Source organism: Arachis hypogaea, chromosome 8 (assembly GCF_003086295.3).
Source record: "Arachis hypogaea cultivar Tifrunner chromosome 8, arahy.Tifrunner.gnm2.J5K5, whole genome shotgun sequence".
NCBI lineage: Eukaryota > Viridiplantae > Streptophyta > Magnoliopsida > Fabales > Fabaceae > Arachis > Arachis hypogaea.
Genome location: NC_092043.1, coordinates 16,303,104 through 16,318,254, shown reverse-complemented (window position 1 = coordinate 16,318,254; position 15,151 = coordinate 16,303,104). Strand labels below are relative to the sequence as shown.

At 36.4% G+C, this 15,151-nt stretch overlaps 1 protein-coding gene across 1 annotated transcript; it reads right to left on the bottom strand.

Moving 5' to 3' along the window:
• Positions 1 to 6,541: 6,541 nt before the first annotated feature.
• On the bottom strand, positions 6,542 to 9,254 carry LOC112706322 (serine/threonine-protein kinase Aurora-2). Its single transcript, XM_025757576.3, has 9 exons — positions 8,940 to 9,254; positions 8,422 to 8,538; positions 8,096 to 8,242; positions 7,888 to 7,983; positions 7,646 to 7,741; positions 7,465 to 7,561; positions 7,265 to 7,382; positions 6,906 to 6,978; positions 6,542 to 6,784 (listed from the first exon to the last, which is right to left on the bottom strand). The coding sequence occupies exons 1-9, from the start codon at positions 8,982 to 8,984 to the stop codon at positions 6,683 to 6,685; spliced, it is 891 nt and encodes a 296-aa protein (XP_025613361.1). The 5' UTR covers positions 8,985 to 9,254; the 3' UTR covers positions 6,542 to 6,682.
• Between the last annotated feature and the right edge of the window lie 5,897 nt (positions 9,255 to 15,151).

The following is a 15,151-nucleotide window of genomic DNA, read 5'->3' as shown; positions in this document are numbered from 1 at the left end:
AAATGACATAACATTGAGGAAAAACAAAAAAACCAAAATGCTGTTTATTATTCCCCATTGCCGCTCATACCTGGCCAGAAAACGCTAACGCATAACTCCGTGACAGATCTACGTCCAAATGAAGGACGTCCTCAAGGGCACGAAGAAGTCTCACTACTACCTGATGGCCGTGGATGTCTCCAGTCGCCGGACGTGGATATTCGACAGCTTTCCAACACAGGAGACTATCAAGGGAAGGATTTCTGCGGTTAAGTCAGTGGTACGTAATCTCTACGTATCCTTTCCCATGATTCACTACATTTTCGTTGTGTTTCCATCCCGACCTGGAAGGTTTTTATTTTTTTATGTTTTTTTGTCTAATCCGATTTGTTTTGAACTGCTGGGCCTGCTGGGTTTAGTTCGGGACACGCAGAATCCAAAGAAGGATAAAAAAAATAAAGGGACGATATTTAAAAAAAAAGAAACAAACAAAAAAAATAATTCCGTTTCCTCCTTACCCACGTAGGGACGAAATTTTTTTTGTCTTGTCTCAATCCTTATTGGACATGCAACTAAACCCAAACATTCATGTTCTTGGAATTTACAACTCCTTTTCCTGTCTCATCTACTGCCGTTTTGCAGGCCACTGTTCTGGACAAGATCTTGAGAACCATGTTCCCAGATCTCGACGTCTTTGGAAGGAACCCGCCGCTGTCTGAGTGGAATCCGGACTTCGTCCTGGGGATCACCAACGAGAGCAACTGGTACAAAGTATATTAATTGCTCAACCATGTGTATTTGTTCTCCGGTTTTGACAGGTATTCACCAATTTGTATTTTCGGCGGCGACCGTGGAAAAAAAAGTGACAAGGACAAGCTATGGATGATGCTGTGGCTTCAAATGGAGCATATGTTCACAACCAACCCTGTCCCGCAGAAGAAGGTATTCAACACTACTTTTCCCACGCTGTATGCATTTAAAAAGGTTTCCCGTTGTGTAAAGATCTCTTAATCGACACATCCATGTATGCCTTTACTTTGTCATGCTGCAGAGCATCGATCAACTGTCCGACAGGATACGGATTGACACTGCATTGGCTATTGTAAACGAGCACTTCAATGAGTTCCGCGATGAGATAAAGCAGCGGGCAGAGGTGGACTGGAATAGCTGGAGGGCAATGGAAGCAGTGCTGCCATGACCTTGTTCACAACGTGAGCTTTGTTTTGACCATGTTGGGCTTTTCATGCCCCCTTTTGTTGGCGACCAGGGTGGGCCGTCACTTTGAAGTGGTACTAACAAATCATTGTACACGAATCCACTTCGACGTGATAGCTACCTGACCCGCCGTATTGTAAAACTTTTATCATTAGTTTTAACTGCTTGACTATATTTGGTTGCATGCGTATCCAGCCTTGCATGCCGGAACAACCGCTTTTTTGGTAAACTACTTTGTTGTCGTGCGCTGGATGTTAAATTAGCATTTTTGTATTCTGTTCTGTATGTTTTACAACGGAGTCTACAATATAATGCATTGCCTTTATTATCAACCCCTAAACAAATCGTCTCACTATATGGTTATTTTTTTCCCTTGCCAGTGGATAGTGCCATATTTTCAGTACCAGGAAAGCATAAACAGTCGATGCAATTTATAGGCAATTTCGTCCTGAAATCCGGACATCCGAAGTCCCTACACAATGACCACTTTAACTTGGCAACAATGTCTCGTTACATGACTCGGTTTACACTAACTAACCATTTCTAATTTAATTAATCAACACAAACTTGTGACTCGGTTTACATTAACTAGCCCTTTCTAGTTTAATTAATCAAACACAAACACAACTATTGTCACAACATAGCAACACATTGAGACACACCAACACATTAAGGAGGCACGTCCTCACAAGCTCCACTGCATACTACATTCTTCCATGAACGCAACCGATATGGCCTAATGAATAAAACTTTTTGAGGCAACAATGACTCGTTACATGACTCGGTTTACACTAACTAGCCCTTTCTAATTTAATTAATCAAACACACAAACGCAACTTTTGTCACAACACAGACCAACACATTGAGGAGGCACGTCCTCACAAGCTGCACTGCATACTACATCCGTCCCTGATCGCAATGAATATTACCAGAAGTATAAAATTTTTAACTCACATAACCTACGCTATGCATACTCCCTTTCGGATGCCACGCCAACAAGTACAGCGCTTAGCAACCACCCATACGGAATCCAGCTCAATGCGTAACCGCCAACAAGAACGGTTCAGCCAGCTCACTCAAATTCATAGTACTCCTCACCCCCTTTCCTGCCTCCATGCTTTCGTAAGCCGCGCCAGCCTCAAAACCGTCGATGTTCTCCCCCGTACTCGATTGTTGACACTTGCGAGAATTGTGTCCGCCCTTTCCACACAGTCGACACCTCTGAACACGGCGAAACTTTCCCCGGGAGGTGACAACTCTTCGACCACATCCTTTGTACCTTGCCCGCATCGGGTCCCGAACAGACACCCTGCTGACCTCCTCAGCAACACCCAACCTTTGGCGGTGTTTGTCCCGCAGGGATTGACGCTCCTTTGCCAACCTTGTTTTCACGTTAATGTAGTCCTTGAAAAACCGGCAAGATAGGCTCACCAGCTCCCTGCAATCATCCAGCATTGCCGCGTGCATGCTCATGTATGCCGCGTCTGGGATCTCCCCAACACGAGTTCTGTCGCAGGGTGCACGCGGCTGCTTAGCCCTCTTTGTCCACCGGTCAAGTATTAGGCCTTTGGGGATAGCTGTCATGTTCAAATAAACCAGAACCCCAACCATGTGGACACAAGGAAGCCCAAAGGACTCCATCCGCTGACAAGAACAGCTGAATTCGTCGTCTTCCTCGGCCCAGACACGGCCCATGATCTCTGCTTGCAGTACATTGCAACTTCGAACAAAACACAAGCGCTCGTCCTCTTGGTGGACACAACTCTAACGTTGCTGGCTAGCATCAGCACCTCGAAAAACAGTTCGAAAACCTCTCTTGTATAAACCATTGCAGCGAACTACTCAATGGCCTCGAGTTTCGTCTTCACAACAGGCTCGCCATACGCAGACTTGTAGTCTGCCACTAGTTCTCTCCTCCTCATGAACTCTAAATAGTGTTGGAAGTGCTCGACAAACTCCCTCAGATTGTACCCGTTGTGTATAAATTTTCCAAGCTGCATATTCAAAGCCTCGCACCTGGATGTCGTCTTCAGTCCTGCGAAGAATTTCCCCCGGATATGGGCATTAGACCAGGAATGCTTATTGGCATACATATCCACTATCCACGGATGATCCTCTAAACCGGCCGTCCAACTCTAGCAGTGGCGTTCCTTAACAGATGCCAGCTACACAACCTGTGATGTGCACCGGGAAAAACTGTGCTAACCGCACTCTTCATGGCGAGGTCACCATCCGTGATGACAGACTTCGGCTGTTTTCCCTTCATTGCCTCAAGGAATGACCGCAGTAACCACACATAGCTTGCTTCGCTCTCGTTGCTCAAGATGGCGCAGCCGAACACCATCGTCCGCATATGATGGTCCACCCCTGAGAATATTACCAAAGGGCACTTGTATTTGTTACGACCGTAAGTTGCATCAAAACCCAGGATATCACCGAAGACGCTGTAGTCATAACGACTTGTACCATCGCACCAGAAGAGATTTTCCAGCCTTTTGTCAACATCCAGCGAGTACCTCCAGAACATCCCGGAATCAGTGGTCCTTAAATTTCCCAAGAACTTCAACGCGGACTCCGCATCTGTCGCGCCAGCCCGCCTTTGCTTCTCTATCACATTATATATGTCTTTTATCTCGAACCCAACAGTCTCGAATCCTCCTGACTGATTGACAAACGCGCGGAAAATCGTCGGCACCTGCAACCCAGATTTCCTCATGGAATTGATTTGGTGCAAATCCCCTTCCTTGATTGCTCTGTGTGACCGCGACAGACCCCTAAACCTCGCATCTAGCATGGGATGATTGTGGTTATCGCAGAATTGTTCAACAAACCATCACCCGCTGGCATCATCAGCGTGGACCTTAATCCGGGCTTCACACCTGCACAACATGATCGGTCGAGGATCCTTCTTCCTGTCTTCTCGATGCATGTGTTTCCCATCGCGCTCTCCTTCCCTGGAGCACACAAATACCTGCCAAATTATTTCGCCCTCTGCCCCCTGCTTTGTTCTGTGACCCACCTTGGACCTCCTGACCGAGAATCCCTTCATGCGACCGAATTTGTTGTAGTAGTCATAGGCTGCCTGTAGGCTTGTGAACTCCGTCGTCAGCACGTCCTTGGCTGTCAGGGAAGAAAATTCAATTGCACCAAAGGACCCTGTCCCGTCAACAATCCTCACTGCTGCTTCTGCATCTATGTCTGCATCTGCGGCGGACGAATCCATCGCTTCTGCTTCCTCTACCGGCACGGTTTCGCCGCTCATTCCATCATCGGCATCCTGCATTTAACAACACGCGGCATGTGTGAGAACAGGCGGTGGGCCATATGAACATAAATCGGTCAACAAAAACTCATAACATGATAAACAAACACACCTGCGACGCATGGACTCAGTCAAAATTAGATGAAAACTCGTAGCTAGGCTCCACAAACCCATTTGGCTATCACAGTTCAAAAAATCGTAGTGAGCGAACAGAACATGGGCGTTATCAACCATGACTGCGAACACGTAGCTATAATTCCAGACACCCTAAAATAATCCAACTAAAACTCATTCAACTGTATTTCCAGTCATACTATAATAATCCAACTAAAACTCATTCAACTGTAACGACCAACCCCGATTTTCGGTACAGAATTTAAGAGGTAACAAATCTAATTCGGCGGTGTGCCATTCTAAACGGCAACCCCGAAAAATCAAACGATAAAAACTATCAGCGGACAGGGGAAGGCACCCCCCCACAATTGAAATCAATTTCTGCGCGTGCCTCCCCTGCAATTATCGGACGGTAAAAACCTAATCAACACCGACAAAGCGTACCTGTGAATCTCGTTGCCCTGGGTGGTCCATTTCCTTCCCTTATTTGAACCTCGAGACAGCCAGATCTCGATCTCTGCTTTCGCACCGTTCAACCCCGCCTTCTCCTCTGCCGTGTACCGCCGTCTCCGTGCGGTTCGACCAAACGAAGCTTCACACTGACCCCAACACAGCTTTCACCTACCTATTAATAGAGTCTAGGGCTTTAGATTAATACCGGATTCTCGTCTCCTCCCCCTCCTTTTGGTTGTTTTCTTAATTCCATTCCCAACTGCTACTTTTGATTATTTGTGAACCGGCCCCAATCTTTTCCAAAAATTGACTTCATTACCTGGTCCACCAAGGTCTTGAATATACTTTTCCCACCGTAGAAACGTCCTCCAAAGGAATTATGACATGGATCAAGGGAAAAGAATTCAAGGAAAAAGAATTCATAGGGACTAGTGTGCTGAGTGGTTCATTGAAGCATTTAGGTTTCGTTTGGTAAACTTTTTGCTTTTTAAAAGTTATAGTATTTATATTTTGTAAATTAAATTAAAAATGACTTAATAAGCACAAGCAGCAATAATAAGTGTGTTCGATAAAATAGATTTTAAAATTTAAAAAATACTATAATAGATATTAATATAAGAATTCAATTTAAATATTAAGTAATAGAATAAACTAATAAAGGTGTAATTTTTTATTTTTGAATTTTTTTTTATGTTTTTTTTTTTGCCTTACTTAGGAAATAAATGATTACACTTTATTCTCTAAAATAAAATTTAAAATTTAGAGGATCTAAATCTTAATTAACATACGAGGTTATATTAGATTTTTTAATTTTGATATGTACATGCTAACTTTTAAAAGTTGTAAACACATGAATTTTTAAATTTATCAAACACAAACCAGTGTTCGTGTTTTTCAAAAAGTTTTGCCAAACTAAACGTTAGAAAGAAGAAATATCAAATTCGAAAAGGAATGGAAAGCTCTAGCCAAAAAGAATGACGATGAAACTTGAAAGTATTGTAAAAAGACAAGGGAAAAATGATTTTAGTAAAGAATAGTGCTAGTAAAAAAGTAAATTTTTTTACTAAATTTGTAGAAAATATTGTTTATAAAAAGAATTCTTCACTTTGAGGGGTACACAATGACATTGTAGCATTATATTGTCCAATTTGTAATGTGTTTCTATACTATTTCAATTATTTCTCTTTCATTTTTTCACTTAATTCCACTTATAAAATTAATAATAAAAAATTACATTTTACTATCTCAATTTGAGAGAACTCATTCTCCTACTTTTTCTCCCAATGTTTTTTACGGTGTGTGAGAAGTTTGACCAACTATCAAAAACAAAGAAAAAGAATTTCATGAAAACATTAGTTTTATGAATTATGTCCCGCATCCTTTTTTTTGCCGGTATCAATGTCTCCTCTGCAAGGGCAGGGCAGTTGTACACTTCGTGATATTGGATTAAAAAAAAAACAAGAATAAAAACGAAAAATTAGAAATCTTGATAGGGTTTTGGGGGAATATATGACCACCTTTAAACAACCTTGCTTTTGATTACAAAACATTTATTTTAAATCATAGGAAGTAACAGGCAATAGTCAAGAAGGTATGCCATTTAGATCTCTCAATCAAAGAATGACTGCTAAAATTACAAAGAATTTGATAGGGTTTTTTTTAGCCCCTATATACACCAGAGGGCTCCGCATTCTGAACAATCCAAGGGTGTTCAAGAAGTTTGTGTAAAGGTAGACGTTGAGAAGAGTCCTTGACCAGCATCTGTTGGTAAAAATAATCAGAGAAAACTGAATAATCAGGCAAATGCGGACACTTAGCTAACCGATCAATATTTAGTATTAGGATCTTATCAAAACATAATGCAAAGAAGTAATGAACTAACCTGACTGATGAGGTCCTTTGCAGCAGAAGACACAATGGGTTTTGGGGGGAACTTGAGATCCACTTGTACAATCCTGCAATATATAAATGTATTCATTTGAATTTGAATTTGGATTAGAAATTTTGAAATAAAAAGATGGCAACATAACATGATTTCCTATTCAGTATTGATCGGAACAAAGTAGCCTGAAGCACACTAAATTCATTAGCTTCCCTTCCTAGTTCATTCAAACAGTTTCTTCCAAAGTCAACACCTAGCATTTTTGTCTTCGGTTTTGCAAAGGTCTAAAGCATTGTTTGGGTTGCAATGGAAATCCAAACATCAACTATATTTCCCACCCTTTATATCAAACTGCTTACCTCCTATAAGTATCAGAATGTTCTTTAGCCTCAAAAGGGGGGACTCCATATAGAAACTCATAGCACAGGACACCAAGACTCCATATATCCACGCTAGCATCATGTTCTATACTCTCCACTGTTGAAACCCCAAAAGCATACATTAGAAAGAGATAAATGGTGATAAATATACAACAGAGTAATTAATGTGAAAAACATACCCATCTCAGGTGGAAGGTAATCCAGTGTGCCACACATGGTTCGCCTTCGGTTGAAGGTGTGCACTGACCACCCAAAATCTGCTATCTTCAGTTCACCCTGAAAATGAGGTTAATACAATGAATTAAAGATGAAGACAACGTAAAAATGGTCTACTCAGAATTAACAGGTGCTGGAGAATACCTGAGCTCCCATAAGGAGGTTCTCTGGTTTAATATCCCTATGTATTACATGCTTTCCATGGCAATATATCAGGGCTCGGGCCAATGATGCAACATACTGTCTCAACCATAAAACGGTAGCAATCAAATTAAGTCGTCTATCTCAAACAAATGTTCAAGTGATAAATATTCAGGCAAAAGTATGAAATATCTCATAAGAAAAAATATATAGAGAACAAGAACTGCTATATGCATAATACTTACGGTAGCTGCACGTCTTTCACTGAAATATTTGCATTTCTGCAATTCTTTGTATAGTTCACCTTTAGGTGCATACTCCAAAATCAAGTAAACTCGTTTCTGCAGCAAAGTTATTTCAGGCATGAAATGTACATAGTTAGTGATATATTTAACCATCTTCTTTATTAATGGAGGATACATTCTAAAGATATCAGCAAAGCAAGAAGTATACCTGATCATAAAAGTAGCCGTAAAGGCGTAAGATGTGAGGATGTCTGAGATGACTCTGAATCTCCACTTCTCGCCGAAGCTGATGCTCAACTTGGGACTGTTGCAACTGGCTCTTAAAGAGTACTTTCAGAGCAACAATATGATTACTCTGTTTCATAAACACATACAATCACATTATGAAAGATGAACACTTTAGAAGAACAAAACAAAACAACGGCAATGATGTAAATTGTTTGCAGAAAAAAAAAAAAAAAAGAGAGAGTTGTGGGAACAAAACAAATAATTGAAGTTGAAGCAGACTGAGACCCACGAGAAAAAGAGACTCACTCTCTTTTCCCTGGCCAAATAGACATGGCCGAATTTCCCCCTTCCAAGCGGTTTCCCAATGTCGAAATCGTTAAGTGTCCACCTCTTTTGCTCCCCAGCTGAAACCTCCGAAGAAGCCTGCCACAAATAACGACGAGAAATTGAGAGAACTAAACTATCTTTAGAAAACATAAATCCCTAAATTTCGAAAATCAAGGTTCCCGGCCAGGCTCCTCAACGTCTTTTGTTAAAAATCCGCAGCTGATTGTCTAAAATAACAACAAATTCAAGCCGATTTTCGAAGCGAAAGAATAATAACTAGAATCTTTTTTAACCTTTCTAGAAATTCATTTCTAATCTTCTTTTAATGTACATTAACCTCGACGTTGAACAATCAAAGAATATGGCAAAAATTACGGTAACGGAAACGAATCAGAGGAAGGGGGAGGGTTAGGGGTTTAGAATTGGGGCGAATCGAAAAACCTAGGGAGGGATTGTAATTAAAACTGTGACATAGGAAGGGTTTGTATAAGCTATACCTGTTGTTGATGTTGTTGTTGAGGTTGCTCTGTTGCAATCGCCATGAGAGAGAGAGAGAGAGAGAGAGAGAGAGAGAGAGAGAGAGGAATTTGATTATGAAGGAATGAAGGAAGGGAAGGAAGGAAGACGAGGGTCCTGAGGGAGGTTCTTCTTCTTCTTCGCCTTCGTCTTCGTCTTTCTTACATTCAATTGAATCCAAGGACCCCTTTCTTCTTTGCAAAGAATGAATCCCTAACGATCAAAAATAGAGATCTACAACGGTCGAGTAACGGATATCTGCCACGTGTCAACGCATTTTGAAATCTCTCTCTCTCTCTCTGTTGGGACTTGGGAGCGTCCATTTTAGATCTGAGAAGTGACATCGTGCCATCGTGGTAATAACTAATAACCATAGCAGTAAAACTGTAAAAGTGAATTGTTATCTTCATTTTATTATTTATTTTTTAAATTTAATTATTTTGTTAATTTTATAGTTTTACTAAATTTATAATTAAATCTTTATATTTTTAATTATATTATTATATTATTTTTAATTTTATAATTAATTTTTTTATATTAAAAATATTAAAATTAATAGAATATTTTTTATAAAAAATATTTAATAAAAAATTTAATTAAATTTTTAATTATAAATATTTTGATTTATAAAAAATATTTTATTAATTCTAATATTTTTTATATTAATAAAAGTTTAATTATAAAATTAAAAATAATATAAAAACGTAATTAAAAAATACAAAAATTTAATAATAAATTTGATAAAATTATTCTTTATTTTATTATTTATTTTTTAAACTTAACTATTTTGTTATTTTTATAATTAAATTTTTATTTTTTTAATTTTATTATTATATTATTTTTAATTTTATAATTAAATTTTTTTATATTAAAAATATTAAAATTAATAGAATATTTTTTATAAAAAATATTTAATAAAAAATTAAATTAAATTTTTAATTATAAATACTTTTAATTTATAAAAATTATTTAATTATATTAATAAAAATTTAATTATAAAATTAAAAATAATATAAAAACGTAATTAAAAAATACAAAAATTTAATAATAAATTTGATAAAATTATAAACGGAATAATTGATTTTTTTTAATGACACGAAGAAAACATGGAAAGGAGAAAGGTAATTAGATAATGGAATGATTAAAGTTATGAATAGTCGTATAAATTTTTTTTTTATTTCTTACGATATTTTTTAATTCAATAAACCAAAAACTAATCCACTAATGTAAGGATTTGCCGCTAATAGTCGTATAAAAGGTAGTACTACATCATGTTCATTATCAATTTTTTTTTCACCTACAATCACATGGAAAGAAAAAAGATTTAAAAAAAAAATTTATTCTAGTATGAAAGAAAGAGAAATTTTTTTATTATGAAATAAAAAAATTATTTTTCAAAAAAGTAATTAAATGCGAACTTGCCGTCTACTAAAAAAAAGTTGGATTCTAGATATAATTTTAGAATTATTTTTTTTCCGAAAAGTAAATTTTTTTATTTTATAATAGAAAAAAATTTCAAAAAAAAAAGTTAAAGAACATTTAATTTCTGTTAACAACGCCATATTTTTTTGTCAACTAAATTCTTAGATGTGATGGTGTGAATAACTATGAAGTATGGACATTTTGCTGAGTTGCTGTGTTCGTGTGTCGGATATATTTTGGACACGACATTCATCGATACTTGTCTAATACGCGTGTCTGTTGTGTTCAATCCGTGTCTTAATAAAAAATAAAAAAAATTTTACCGGACACGTTTGGACACACTTAAATACCATCATGTGTTTGCGTGTCCAATCTTATTCTTAATATATATTCTTGAAATAAATTTAGATATAGTATAAATTATTATTTATTAAAATAAAAAATATTTTAAATACTTGATATAATTAAAATAAGACATTAAAAATAATTACAAAAATTAATTTATATTTTAATATCAATAAAATATCAAAATATTTTATGATTTATCTAAAAAATACTTTATATTTTATATGTATGCGTGTCCCATATCTTATAAAATTTTAAAATTTGTATATCAGCGTGTCCTGTGTCGTGTCATATTCTATGTCCGTATCAGTGTATGTGCATCATAGATGAATAAGTATTATTTTACGTAAGCCTTTTTTTTAGTTATTAATTTTTGTTTTTGACTAGGTACTATGTAGATGGATATGTTGGTTTTTTTTCTTAATTTACATAAAAAAATATTTTTATGTATTGTAAAGACATTATGCAATTGAAATTGTGAAATTAATTTTTGATCAGTTAAAGGCATAATTTTAAAATCAAATTTTTATCTCTTAAAAAATTTGACTCCTTTGAATTAAACACATTTTTTTTATAAATATAAATATATTTTCTTTTTTCACACCATAATGACTCAGGTGTGAGCTACAGTGGAAATAGATTCTCTCCTCTTAAATTTTTTTTAATAATTGAGAGAGTAAAGTATAATCTCTTATTATTAATTGTTATAAATAAGATAAAAAAAACTATAAAAGAGAGTGTGCATTAAAAAGTTATAGATTACACTTTACTCACTTTTTTTTAACAATCTCAAAAATCCATTCTCAAGCTACAGCTACCTCGTTGTGGTACTTGAGGTTGGTTGAACTCTTAAAGAAGTCAAGCCAACAATTTGTATGTTTAGAGTTTATGTTAGACTTTCTTGTTATGTATAAACTTTATACTTAGACTCTTTGTGCATATTTGATTTGTATTACATGTTATTATGTATTCATTTTATTGATAACAAATGAACACCAAAATAGTTAAACACGTTTTTTTAAGTAAAGAGTTCAACACAATAAAGTAAAACAACAATAGAACAAAAGAAAATTAAATAGCAAATAAAAAATTTAATCGATAGTCATCTTTGACATTGTCATCAATAACCATTAGGATCAACTTCATTCCACCTTTTGTAGCTCATAAGCGACCTTTATTAACTTTTGCTATTTCTACTATTCTTTTCCATTCATATGTGTCAAATGATAGCCAAAAAATCAATTAATCACCTATTATTCTCCTCTTTTTTTTCAGCCATTCCTGTCCAATTCTCAAAGTGTTAATTATTTCTGGAGTAGATCATAATCTATTATAGTTAACTAACCATGCACACTGCCAAGTAAACTCACAACGAAGAAAGAAACAAGTGGTGAAAGTCCTCAACATCCTTTTTACATACAACACACACATTATCATGCTGATCAATAACACCTAATCTACATAATCTTTCTTTAGTATTGACTATATCAACTAATACAAATAAAGTAAATAACTCAATTCGTGGAGGTACTAAACCTCTGCAAATGAAACTAGTGAAGTTATAGCTCGTAATATCCTCTGAAAGTATTTTTGCCCGCAAAATCTGCACAAAAGAATTAGTAGAATAAACACTTGATTTATCAAATTTCCACACCAGTCGGTCCTTTCTTTCAGTTATTAAGTTGACTGACCGTAGAACTCTAGGAAGTTGGTTAACTAGTTCCAACTCTCATTGAAATAGTTCTCTTCTCCACTGAAAGTTCTATATTCACTCCAACTCATCCTAAAATCTACAGTCTCCTATAATAAATCCGTTTTGATTTGAAACCGAGAAAAACTTTGAAAGAGTGTCCTTCAACACACCAGCTGGTAACCAATTGTTCTCTCAAAATCAGACTCTTCTACCATTTTTTACCTCCAAAGATAAATCTCGGATCATCTTCTCCCTCACCTCCTACTCCTTTATCTGCAACTAACAAATATCCTTATATGTAGGGCTGGCAATCGGTAGGGTAGGATATGATTTGGACCCTACCCTAACTCTACCCGCGAATTGAAAATTTTATTAAAACTCTATCCTACCCTATCCGCGAGTGGAGAATCTCTCAACCCTAACTCTGCTCGCACCCTAAAATTCTAAACCCTATCCTATCCTACCATACCCGCAAAAATATCAATTTTTTTTAAAACAAATATAAAATTCAATCATTCCAAATTTCATTCATATTAATAAAATAAAAAATATAAAACTAATGCTCTTAACTAATAAATTAACAAACTAGTTTAATGGTTGCTCACTTATTACAAGTCATTACATGAGGGAGGTTATGGGTTCAACTTTCACCTCCTTCACTATATACCTAATTTTTATAAGAAAGCAATACATTAGGATTTAAATTATTACAAGAGCACACAATCTTCTTTTATAATGGACAATCTTTTTTAGAGAACTGCCACTATCATCTGAAGTACTACATTCTTACTCCCAAACTTCCTAACTTTTTTGAAATTTGTACTATTTTCCATTTTACTAATGATATCCCATACTTGCCATCTTCATTTCTCCACAGAAATTTCTTCTACAGTGAGATTAACTTCTCTGCCACTGTTTTTAGTATTTTGTACAAGCTAAGCTAGTAAAGTGACAAAATATTAAGTATTGATTTAATAAGAATCAACTTATCAGTTTTATTTAAAAATTTTGCTTTTTACAAACTAAGTTTCTCTTCTACATTGTCTATAGTCGATTTTCATGTCTTGACAAGTTTCAGATTTGCTCCAAATAGAACACCAAAATATTTAACTGGCAATGATGCTTCCTTACACTCCAACAATATGCACATCCTTCGTGTCCATTCCCTCTCGCAATTAACTGGAATTAAGGTGGATTTATCAAAATTAATACTCAATCCAGACATCACTTCAAAACACCACAAAAGGTTATTATAATTCATGATTGTAACCTCATCCTATGGACAGAATAAGATGGTGTCATATGCAAATTGTAAGTGAAACAATTCAATATTGTCCCATCAAACCAACAAGAAAAAAATCCTATTATTTCTCATAGCCTCAGCTATCATCCTATGGAGTACATCAACAATAAGAACAAAGAGAAAAGAGAAGAGAGGATCGCCTTGCCTTAAACCTCGTTGCATGCTAAAGGATTTAGATAGTGAACCATTTATCAGAATCGACATAAACGCTGAGCAAACACACTCCTTGACCCATCTTCGCCATCTAATACCAAAATCCATCTTTTAAAGGACGATATCCACAAAACTCCACTTGATTCTATCATATGCTTTTTGAAAATCCAACTTAATTATCGCTGAGCTCTTCTTCCTCGTCTTCAGCCACTGCACAGTCTCACAAGCACTCAAAACCAAGGTTCTGAAAATCAGACCGAACCGGCCAGTTCGACCGATTTAACCGCAAATCGGTGACTTTTACGGTTTGGTTCAACATAAAAAAAATCGTCAGAATCAAAACTGTTTTCAAACTGCTGAATCGGCCGAGAACCGATCAATCGGACCAAACCGGGACCCGGTCAGTTTTCTTATTTTGCCCAAAAATGCCAAAACGCAGCTGTTTAGCATTCAGTAGAACACCTCACCCCAACCATACCAACTCTAACTCCCTCCAATTCTCCAACGGCGCAGCACACACTCCCTCTTTCGTCCCTCCCATCACCCTCAAGCTGGTCGTTCCTCTCAACACCGGCGAGCTCAATCCCTCCCTTTCGTTCAGCCGCCAAACTGCTCCTGACGCCGTCGCCGGTTGGAACTTCGAAGCTCACTCAGTCCCTCACGCAGCTAACGTCTCAGACTCTCAGCAGTAGAAGCATAGTCGTCGGGCTCGCCTCCTGCCTCTGTCGCGTTGCTCTGTTCCTCCGTCGCAAGCTCTGCTCCTCCGTCACAAGCTTTGTTCCTGCCTCCGTCCCCAGTTCTGTTCATGCCTCCATCGCCAGCTCTGCTCTTCTAGGTATTTTACTATTTTTTTTAACAATAATTGTTGAATAATCATTGTTGAATAATCTCTGAATTTGTTATGGCCTTATGGGTTGAATAATTGTTAATCTATGAATTCCTAGGTTGAATAATAGGTTAAATAATGGTTGAATATTGTTAACTAATAATTTTGAATTTGTGATTTACTGATTTTTCATTTTTCTTCTTCAATTATTGTTGTCTGTAGTTTAGGATTGATAATTTGTAGTTCTATTGTCTTCAATTTCTATTTTGAATTTTAGTTTTTATAGTGATTGATTGATTTTGTTTGATTCTGTTATGGTTTTGCTTCTGTCTTTCGTTGTTAATTTTTTTTTGTTGTATACCTGTTGCTGTCCTTGAGAGTTGAGAACTTGAGATTATTCATTATTGAGTTGTTGTATTTGGATATTTGGATACTGTAAAGTGTATTTGCC

What these genes read in the sequence shown, in the direction of transcription:
- LOC112706322 (XM_025757576.3), bottom strand. Translation starts at nt 8,984, where the DNA reads ATGGCGATTGCAACAGAGCAACCTCAACAACAACATCAACAACAG. An exon ending in TTACCTTCCACCTGAGATGG is followed by an intron (nt 7,383 to 7,464) that starts GTATGTTTTTCA and finishes GGGTTTCAACAG; the next exon opens with TGGAGAGTATAGAACATGAT. An exon ending in CAAAGGACCTCATCAGTCAG is followed by an intron (nt 6,785 to 6,905) that starts GTTAGTTCATTA and finishes TTTTACCAACAG; the next exon opens with ATGCTGGTCAAGGACTCTTC.